Source organism: Cariama cristata, unplaced genomic scaffold (assembly GCF_000690535.1).
Source record: "Cariama cristata isolate BGI_N322 unplaced genomic scaffold, ASM69053v1 scaffold31103, whole genome shotgun sequence".
NCBI lineage: Eukaryota > Metazoa > Chordata > Aves > Cariamiformes > Cariamidae > Cariama > Cariama cristata.
This window is the reverse complement of record NW_009607123.1, coordinates 622-11945: the sequence shown is the minus strand read 5'-3', so window position 1 is coordinate 11945 and position 11324 is coordinate 622. Positions and strand designations below refer to the sequence as shown.

General features: G+C 36.9%; 1 protein-coding gene across 1 annotated transcript; it reads left to right on the top strand.

Moving 5' to 3' along the window:
• Positions 1-2906: 2906 nt before the first annotated feature.
• TIPRL (TOR signaling pathway regulator) lies at positions 2907-8472 on the top strand (the record flags this gene model as incomplete). The annotated part of the gene is made up of 6 exons (XM_009696615.1): positions 2907-3086; positions 3926-4025; positions 5231-5362; positions 5773-5868; positions 6627-6689; positions 8300-8472. Coding segments are annotated over 6 exons (721 nt in total), but the record flags the coding sequence as incomplete, so codon positions are not given.
• Positions 8473-11324: the final 2852 nt, after the last annotated feature.

The window sequence follows — 11324 nt, the reverse complement described above, 5'->3', positions numbered from 1 at the left end:
TGGGGCGGGCTTGGGGCCGGCCGGGGGGAACGGACGCACATGGGACGGTAGCTCTGCTGCCCTTCCCTAGGGCGCCGGGAGGAGCCTGCGCGGGGCTGGGACCTCGCTCCCTGACAGCGAGGGGTTTGGGGCGCTTTGTCGCCTTGCACAAGAAGGAAATAACGTTCTCCTGGGCGGAGAAGACGTTGTTTAGTCCAGTAACTCGGGGTGTGTGTATGTGTGTGGTGGGGGAGAGGGGTGTCCCTCTCTTTTTGCGAGAGTAATCTTGATTCTTTGGCTTGAGAAACTGGGATGATTTGGGTTACAGATGGTTTCCAGAATTTTGTTTTTAATAATTGCTAACGGTTTTGGAGATCTGGACTTCTGTGAACTGAAGCCTGGTAATTAGAAGCCTATTTTTCTTAATTACTTCTTAACAGTGATTAATGGTCTTTTAAATGTGGTCCACAGACTCTCATAAGCTATTTAGTGGGAATGGCTATTTTAAGATAGTGGTTTTCATTAAAAATTTATTATTTGCTCTCTCCTTGTAGTAGTTTCCACTGCTGTCAAACTGTTGGAGAAAATGCTCCTGTGTCAGCATCAAGTATTTAAGTGAGATTTGCTAATGTGGAACTGAACAGTTTGGCTGTGTAGTGCTATAGCTCACCTTGGTGACAGCTGAATTTGACAGATAGTTCTTGGTTTCAGTTTCTGGAATACATACATGGAAATCTTGTTAGTCTTGTTAAATGTATCTTTGTTCATGTTCCTTTTAACTTTTCTGAGGCTGTTTGTTTAATAAAGTCTCATGTCTTGAAATGTTACACTTTTTTATTATAGTAAATTATGTAAGTGTTAATTTTTTAACATAACAGAATTATACTGATTTTTTTTTTTAAACTGGATATCTGCCTTAAAACAGGTAAAAACTATGTTCCTTCCTCTATCTTTACTATATTTAATGCCTAAAATAATCTTCTCAAACTGTTTCTGACTTACAGTCCTTTAGTTTTTGCAGTTACAGATAAGAAAATTTGAATCCTGTGATTTAGTCATTTTTCTATAATAAGGATTCAAGATCCAGCTAAGCTGTACACGCATCCTGCAGGGGAAGGAGGGCTATTATTACAGTGTCCCATTTCTGTGGCATGTTTATGAAGACTTATTTTGTAGGATCCTACCTCTTAAAAATGAAGATCTTTAATCCATAAGATCAGGAGGATGTCAGCTCTCTTCATTACTTCAACTGCCAGTCTAGAAGCCAAATTGCCTGCTGTACTCGTCTTCTGATCTGTTCAGTTTCTTTAACTGTAGCTATTTTAAAATAAAGAGTCACCTCAGTAATTTTCAGAAATTACCTTTATCTGATTAGATGTTTTTGAGGGACACACAGTTTTTCAGAACATGTTGAAAAAGGCTGAAAAGTAAAGTTGCAAGAGCCACAACACATCCTTGAAAGAACACAGAGGATTTTGTAGGGTAGAGAAGTCCAAAATTAGCCGTTTACCTGTAAGTCTTGGTACCTGGCATGAGATCCTCAAAACAATTCCTCCACTTCAAATCTGAAGGGTCAAGAACTATCCAGTAGCAGTGCTTTTAGTCAGTTTCCTTTTATAATGTATTTCTCTTTGCATTTTGCATTTTTTATTGCTTGGGGAACATCCCTAGTGTCTGTAGGAGTTTTTTTTCTGGCAAATGTGTATCACAAAAATCCCTTGGCAACCTCTGTGGAAAGGTGAAGGATTAAATGTGCCATAGCCAAGAACTCCTTTCTGTGCTGGAGTTGGTCTTTGCAGGTCAAGGGGCCTGCACGTGATGAAATGGAAAAGTTCATAACATTATTCTGCCTTCTCTGGGAAAGACATAGGATCTTATTCTCCATGTCTACTAATTCACTATTTTTGTTTCGGTTTGGTTAACATAATATTCTTTTGTATACCGGGTAACAAAAATAACCACTTTTGTTCAGGAATGCTTTATTATCAATGTGAAAGTTGCTATTAGGATGCTTCCCCAACCCTCTTATAATTAGTGTATTTCCTAAAGTTTTCTTCTCTCCAGATGTCATGTATTTCTTTTTGGTCTCGATAATTGAAGTAGGTAGTGGTAGAGAGGAAAAGAAGTATTTGAAGCCTTTTGGTAAATTAAGTCAGTGTGTATATAAAGTGGTGTTATATGTGTGTATTTATATATGGTGTATGTGTATATATATATACATATGTATAAATAAGTATAAAGATTTATGTAAAACAAAAAGTGAAATAAGATGGTTTGAGATTTTCTGCAGGGACCGTGCCTATTTGGTTCATGCAGTACTTTGTTCAGTTGGATCTGTGGCTATGGCTGTGGCTTTCATGCTTAAGGTTACAAATACTGGTAGGTATTCTCTACCAGGTCGGGAAAGTAGTAGTGCACACTAGTGTTTTCTGCACTTTATTTTTCACATACTCTGCCAGGGTTGTTTTCGGCCCCTTTTTGTAGGCTTCTAAATTTGGAGGTACGGACCACTGTGTAGTGAATTTAAACTTGCTGACAATGAGTGCTCGTTCCTAAAACTTCCTTTTGGGCACCTGCTGAAGTAGTTCATGGACCGTCCAGGGATTTGCTGCAACAGGTTGAAAGCTGCTATGTCATGCTTATCAGATTTTTTTTGATTCCTCACATATGAGACTTCTGTATGAGCCTGATGGAGAAGGAATGTTTTAGGAATACTTTTGTGGTGAAAAAAATCACTTCGAATCAATGAGACTGCAATTTATGTCAAATGATTAAACTGGGAAAACAACGAAGTTTTGCAGAATATATTGATGGTGTGTCTTCTACATTACCGTGGTCTAAATAATATTTATTCCAAAACAAGGACTGCTTTCACTGAACTATAGCTGACTGATCTCTCTTCACGGGACTTTTATTTTTATGTGCAGATTGGCTGATGAATTACACATGCCTTCCCTGCCAGAGATGATGTTTGGAGACAATATCCTAAGAATACAGCATGATCGTGGTTTTGGAATTGAGTTCAATGCAACAGATGCTTTAAAATGTGTCAATAACTGTCAAGGTATGATCAAAGTGGCTTGTGCAGAGGAGTGGCAAGAGAGCAGGTACAGTATTTTATCACCAGTGGGCAAGTACTGGTGTGTTGTTTGTGAAACTGTCATAAAGTAGTTAACAGACCAAACTCCTGAAAACTGTGTTGATTTGATTCTACTGTAGATACAGTGTGTGATCACAGAAGTCACTTAGCTTTTTTTTTGCCATGATCACCCTACCTGTTAAATTGGGTCAACTGTATTTTTCAGCTTTGTCTTGGCTTTCTTAAAATAAACCTCAAGTTTAACGTGGATTAATGCTGTTTCTGTTTATTCAAACTCGTAGGGCCTCGAGCATTACAAGATTGTATTGTGTGGCGTTTCAAAGTGCAAAATGCTGTACATGTTCAAAATCTTCGCCTTAGGAATATAGCAGAACAATGACCATGCATGAGAACTAATTTTACTGCATAGTATTTACCACATTAGTGGCAGAGCACCTAGAAATAAAGCACAGAGAGAAATCAAAACGGTCATGAAAACTAACGCAAATAGCAGTGTTAGTGATTGCTGTGTGTTACCAGGAGATTGCTTTCTGCCTACTTAAAGAAAAAATGATCTTGAAATACAAATTTTTCAACAACATTGAACTAAAATCTTTATTTTGACTCATAGGGCTGAAATAGTGGTAGCACAGGAATTCTGGTAATGGTTTTCTAATTTATTATGGAAACAGATGTTGTGAAAGAAGCAGTAGTGTATATTAAGTCTTGACATTGTCATTGCAGCACAGACAATGCTGCTATTTTTCTTCTTGAAGAATGTGGGAATCATGATACGTAATCTTACGTGAGGTTGTAATTTTTTAAGAATTACTACAAAGCATGCTGTTTTCTCTTCCACTTCTTGAGGAGTGAGACTGAGCACACTAAGGAAGTTGTCAAGCCATACGATTGGACTTACACAACAGACTACAAAGGAACATTGCTGGGAGATACTGCAACATTAAAGGTAACCATTTTTTCCTTGTTAAATGCTGATTGCATATTGTTTGAGTCAAATGCAAACACTTTTTTTTAATTTTTTTTTTTTTTAAAGCTGTCATTTACCTTTCAATAGGCTTCTGTAAAATCTTTCATGCTTCGTAGTTTCTGACTTCAAAGTATAGTTTGGGCTTTTCATGTCTGTCAGCATGTTATCCTAATCAAATCATGGCCTATTTTAATAACTGGGGTTTTCTGTTTTGTTTTTTTTTTTTAAAGCATTTTAGGATTATATAAAAGGGTGTCATTGTGTCCCTTAGTGAGGACTTACTTAGAGAGAAAAGCACATGGGAATCTTCAGCACTTGCTGCATGCCCCCCTGAAGCCCTGAGCTCCTCACACACAACAGAGTTATCGACTGTGTAATTCTCTAGTACCTTTACTCTCTGTTGCTTGCCTGTTTATCTAAGAAGATACGTAGATCTGGCTGCTTTCAATGACTTTATGTTTTTCTGCAACAGTAACTCCTCCTATTTAAACTCACAGGCCCTCCCTTGTCTGTATTTACTTTAAAATAAGACTGAACTTCCCAGCTTCTCTTTACTGTATACAGATTGCTTGCTACTAAGCAGATATCTATATTATTTGACTAGGATTGTTTGTTACAGATCACTCGAGTTATTCTGGAATTAAAAGTGCAGCATAGAAATAAACGATGTCTTGTTGGCCCATAGTCTTTAGGCAGCAGAAGTGTATGAGTGTATATGGAGACCATGAGATGGAAAACATACAGATACTTGATTTCCATGGAAAGGCTTATTAGAATCCTGTTCAAGGTTTGTAGTGTGCTAGAGATAACTAAATGTGTGGAATTCTGTTTATAACCCCAAACTTTTCATTGGTATGTTAAAACACGAGGTATTTTCAAATGTTTTGAAATACAGAAAGTGAGCAGAACTGTTTGCAGCTTAAACCCTACTGATCCTGTACCCAGAGGGGAGTTATTCACAATTTTCCACTCTTGGTTTTTGCTTTGATTGATGCTTACTCTTGGAAACTTTGCTTTTTCATTTTAACTTTTTCTCTTAGAAATTTCGGGTGTGTTAAGCTTAGTGCCCTAAAAGCTTTTTTCCTTTCTAAAACTAGCAATTGTGGGATTTAAAAGATCACAACAAACTTTATGTAGCTTGGGAATACATTAATACGCTAACTGTTCTTAATCTTTTTCTTTAGGTTGTTCCTACAACAGAACACATAAATACAGAGAAATTGAAAGCCAGGGAACAAATTATGTTTTTTGAAGAAGTACTTCTGTTTGAAGATGAACTTCATGATCATGGAGTATCAAGTTTGAGTGTAAAAATAGTGAGTACTGAGAGGTGTATACAAGATGCTTGGTGACCCAGTTGGCTAATGTATGCAAAATGCAGTCCCTTTTTGCATGTTATTCGTTCTGGGATTTAAAGTTTAAAATGCAAAGTTCTTTATCCTCGCTCTTAGAAATATAATCTTATTGGAAACTATGTTGTCTTGAAATCTGTCAGTTGCTTGAGGTAACAATCTTTTCCCCCTTTCTGCATCCTGCCTAAGAATCTTTTGACACACTATCTGCCCTGCTGTCCAATGATAGCTGTAGCATACCAACCAGCCCAAATTTTGACTTCACTACTGAAAGCTCCCATACTGTCTTTCATTGTGAATATCTGATGTAGATAAGTGCATACTTAAAGTAAAACTTTTGTAATACGCTGCATGGAACGTCTTTGTTTTTGCAGAGGGTTATGCCTTCCAGCTTTTTTGTGCTGTTGAGGTTTTTCTTGCGAGTTGATGGGGTACTTATCAGGATGAACGATACAAGGCTTCATCATGAGGTAAACCCTTATTCACCATCATGAATATTTTACAGATGCTCCCTTTCAGGGAAGACCTGCTGATATTCCTGTAATTTAATACTGATGTTTGGGGGCACAGAGGTTACCTGAACTGAACTTTAAAGTATATTTTATTACTGCGGTGATGCTGAAGTAGCAACAAAGTGCTGGATGCCATGGGGCTAAGTACTGTATGAGCAGAATAGGCTACCCCTCATTTGAAGTAATCATTTAAATACATTTGACAGACACAGATTAGAGAGGAAGTACAAGAGGAAAAATAGGCAACAGTAAATGGTGTGATATTATTCTTCTCCAAGTAAATGTTTTTTGGCTTGTCTAATACATGACTGCATGTTTTAACTCGCAAATAACTGTCCATACTACATTGAGTTCTAATAGTTCATAAATAATAAAGAACATAACAGTTGTGGTTTGCTTATTGAATGTCTATTCATAGGTATTCATAGGAGTAGGAGTATTGTAGGAGTTCTAGCTGAGTAAAGATTAACAAGCATATTCAGTCATAGAATTTTTTTCATGCACGGAGGCAGAAAGGTGATTTTTGGTAAAGACAACATTGCTAAACATCTTTCTCTGTCTCCATGAATCTGAACGTACGTTTTTGCTCCCAGGTGAAAATCTGCGTTCAACCGAATTCAAATGCTTACTAAATTCCATGTATTTTAAATGCTTATTTTGCACTGATACTAGATGATAATTTTGTAATTAATTTTTGCCATTTTTTTTCCCATTAGGCTGACAAGGCCTACATGTTGCGAGAATATACATCTAGAGAAAGCAAAATATCAAGTTTAAAGGTATCGCATTTTTTTTCCCCATCTGCTTTTTAAAATTATTTTATGGTCAGTGTAGAAAATACTGTGTCTGTAAGTCATTCTTTGTCAGGTTTGGAATTGATACAGAGGAAAAATCTTTCTGCTTATGCAACATTTATTTTGGTGATCTCAGGGCAAATTTGCATTTGTAAGTGCTCAGATCACATGACAAGATACAGGATTGGGTTACTCTTTCTACTTCTGAGTTAACAAGATTTTTTTATTATTTTATTTTTTCATAGAACTGTTCAGCCACAAAATCAGGTAGTTCATGTCCCATGGTGCTAAATTTCAGGACTGGTTGTATGCTTGCATGTAGTATTAGGAGTTAAGATCTGTTTGGTAATAGATTCATTCAGTTTTTCTCAAATAAGTTTAATAGCCCACATTAAAACTCTAGTAATGGCTCAGAATAATTTGTGGCACATTTGGAGTTGCAGTTGTTGATTTTTATTCTTGACCCAACACCTGATCTTGGGTAGTATTGTTACTTTCCTTCTCCCTTGTTTTTCTTTCACCTGCAAAGTGACTAACATGTTCCTAACTTTCTGAGGGAATATTTTTTTTGCTAAATGCTTTTCCTTTTGAGGAAAGGGGCACTGTACTATTTCTTAACAATATGTGGTCCCTATAAACAGGACTAAATCCGGACATGAACTTTTTGATAGTTTTGTTGGCTTTGAAATATAAATCGGTGATCTAGGTTTTACTTCACCTTGTGTTTAAAAATTATCATCTACACCATTAAATAATTTTTACTGCCTGTTGTTATATATGCATATGGCTTTTCAGTTCCCTAGATCAGCTTGCATAGGTAAAGAAAAAAAGATTCCTGCTTCACTTAGGTTTGAAATGGTTGAAACAGCAGTATGATTCCTTGTGTGTTAGGGGCAGCCAAAATACAGGTTGCATTAAAGAATGTTGTTAGAAAGTTTGAAGGTGGTTTGCTCAGTGTAGATTTTTTTTTTTCCCCCCATCAAATGTTTTGCATGTGGTGAAGTTAAGTTATCTACAGGGATCTCCAGAGAAAGATACTGATTAACTTAATGAACCACCTAATCTCTTGAAATACGAAATTAAAATCCAATCAGTTTTAGTATTTCATATAAATGTCTGTGGTGGACTTCATAAAACTAAGATACATGTTGAGGTATATCAATTACCAGGAGCTAAATCTGAGCAACTCCAGTGAATATACTGCAATGGCTAGAAGGCATTAAGCGTGGGATGCCTTGTGGCCATCCTAGTCTCATCTAGAACTAGAACCTCAAAAAGAGTGCTTGTTACGTTGAAATGATAAATATATTTTTTTTTTTTTTAAAGATTGTAGCTGTTCATGAATGTCTGACTTTCTTGCACTCTTATAATCGGCTGCTTAAAACCATTAAATACCTTTCCTTAGCCTATTGATCCACACAAGGAGTAAAAGACTGTATGTACATTTGAAGGTATAAGGTAAATTTTAGTAATCATACCTGACTTCAGGTGTTTAAATCAGGTAAATTATAAATTAATTGTCTGTAAAAGTTTGATTTTGAAATACCTCTCCCCCCTTTCATTCACTTGTTTCACGTAAAATTTTTGCTTCTTAGCACGTTCCACCTTCCCTGTTCACGGAACCTAATGAGATCTCTCAGTATCTACCGATAAAGGAGACAATCTGTGAAAAACTAGAATTCCCAGAGAAGCTGGAGCCTAAACCAGAAGCACCACTGGAAACCATGTGTGTTAAGTCTAAATAAATGTGACTTTACATGGACTTGAAGTAAACTGGAGATAATGTGATCAAGTAACTATTGCCATGGGGGGCAGTTTCACTACTAGTGGAATAAAGAATTTGGCTAATTTTTCTGTAGCCCTGAGGGAAAACATTTCAAGCGGGTTTTGCTAATGGTGTTTTTTGTTCGTTTTTTTTTTTTAACCTGTATCTGGAGTTAATGATAGACTGGTGGTAAGTTATAGTTTTCAACAGCATTGGAGAAAGACTCTCATGATTAAGTCTGGGTTCTGTTTGTTCACTGGTTAGACAGGAGTATTGTCTGGACCCTCTACCACAAACACTTCTATGAAGATTTTCTTACTGCTGCTTCAGATACTAAGAGACTACTGGAGTCATAAAATTGGCATGATTCTATTTTATTGAGAAATCATCCACAGTGTAAAAAAAAGAAAAAAAAAATTTCCTCTGCATTTATTTTGAGCTGTCAGTCCTACACATTTTGCTTGGCTTCCCCTACTGTGAGCTGATTACCAACTAAGTTACTTTTTGGAGTCTCTGATCCAGACTCTAACTTAAGAATATTCATTTTATCTGAGGATAGGTTTAAGGAGAAAAAAAAATTGCATTTGTTTAACACTATATAAAGGTAAAGTTACCTTATTTGTGAGGCATTAACTCCAGAGCAGGAGAAAAGCTGGAGGTTAACAGACACCCACCAGTAAGTCTCTTCACAAATACTAATTTAATCTGATGTCAGCCAGATTTCTCTAGGCAGTTCTGGAGGTTATTACTTGGGGTCTGTATGCTGCTACAGTCACGTACTATATTGGAAATGCATTGTACTGTATTGACCTTCTTTGGACGAATCAGATGGTGCCCACGTATGATGGTTAAACTGCCCTGACAGTGAAATTGCTAAATTGCAGAGTGGCTTAAGACTGGAGAAGAGAGGGGTGTTTAGTCTCTAATCTCTAAAGGATGCTGGTATTTGCAGTTTGAGAAACAAGATCCTATGTAGCCTTAAAAGGATGCTAACATATTCCAGATACATCATTTTGGTTTATTTTTAAAATTCTCTAAGTTCTGATATTAACAGAAGTGTGATCACTTGTATAGTCATGGTTTTAACTCAACACTTTGTAGATTAAACTTCAAATATTTGTATTGCTTTTGGAAATCCTAAATTATGTTAGCGGTTTAGCCTAAGAATGGGGGAGCTAAACAGACTTGTCTAGCTTTACTGCTCACACTCAATGAAGTGCAAGAAGCAAATGGCGGTAGCGAAAAGCAGGCCTTGTGGTTTAAGGTGATGGCAGATAAGAATATGTACACATTCTGATGTCTTGGAGTTTTTGTTTAAAAATCTTCACATTCTACACTGCGTGGCTTAATAGAAACAACCCACCTCAAAACCTGGTATTTAACCAGGGCTTTTGAGAAATGGTTTTCACTTAGAGAAGACCCTGAGGTTTTTAGAAAAAAAAGTCTACTGCCATCTAAGTGACTGTTTTCTTAATAAAAAGCAAACAACACACCTTGTTTCATTTTTTTGAGGCAGCCCGATCTACTGAATTGATCAAAAGGTCGAAAGGCAGGAACTAACTTCAGTTTCTCCTGTGTCACTGATTTAGTCTAGCCATGGGGGAGTCACTTCTCTGTGCCTCAGTTCCCTGTATGTAAAAATGAGAGCTAACACGTCTACCTCACTGAGGGTCTGTGAGGATTATGTTGTAAAAAGTTATTGATTAGATTTTTTTTTTTTCCTGAATACACCTTCAGCCTTATCTTTGGAATCCTTTGGAAAGGATTACTGCAAAAAAAATCTTATAATCCATAGCATAGAATGAGTGAAGAGAACTGAAATTAAACAGTCTCTGAAAGAAATTATTATCAGCCGGACATGATCTGGGGGAGTGAATTTATGGCCACTTTGAAATAGAGGTGAGGTCCTCTATGTTCCCCATTAGAGTCCTAAATTCTGTTGGCTTTTGTCATCTTCCTGTACTTGTTTTCTAAAGATTTTTAGTGTCAGGATGAAGAAGGGGCTGCAAATGAATGCAGCATGGAAGTGATCAAAATTCATTTGGTAACAGAAGATTATTTAGGTCCACTCCAGTGAGAGAGGGATATGGGGAGAGAGTGAAAAGGAAGGGAACAACAAATGGTGGTGAAGGGAGATTTTGCTGTTAGAAGTAAATCATGGCACTTCTTTTAGCATTTATTATTTTACATGCCTTTAAAGGCTTACAAAAACACATTTTAAAGCTGGTAGTGACTGAGAGGAGAGCTGATGTAGTGCTAGCATGAAGGAAACTATATCTGCATTCATTAATTAAAATTGTGATTTGGGTTTGGTCAGTGATGCTAATATTAAGCTCCACTGGGCTAAAGTATAGTGGGGGGGGGAACTCACAGAATCGACACCTAGCATTGAAAAGGGTGCTCTGCATGTTTAGCTTATACTGTGTATTTTATCTTGTCCATCATGCATACTAATTTGTGACCTGTCAATACAGTTGTCTTGAATGGAATTGAATCCTGACTATATAGATATGTGATATCCATCTATTTTGGGTGCTGTGCATTTAAGTGGAACACACATGTTGGGGAAATCACAAGAACGTGTTTAGGAAGTTACAGTTACTACAAAGTAAAACTTGGAGCACTTTGTCAACCTCTTATACCACACAGATTATCAAGAAGCAGCAGTATAAGCGCTCTGGTACAAGTTTTCCACAGAAACGTACCACTTTGGATACATAATTTTAGGGGGAAGGAGTGGAGTGATTCTCCAGCTGTTTTGTGGCAAGTTTAACGTGGCAGTTTATATTCTTTCTTGTATGTCGCTAAATAAAATGTACCAAACATTTTATAGTTCTGTTTTTATCTGATCAAAA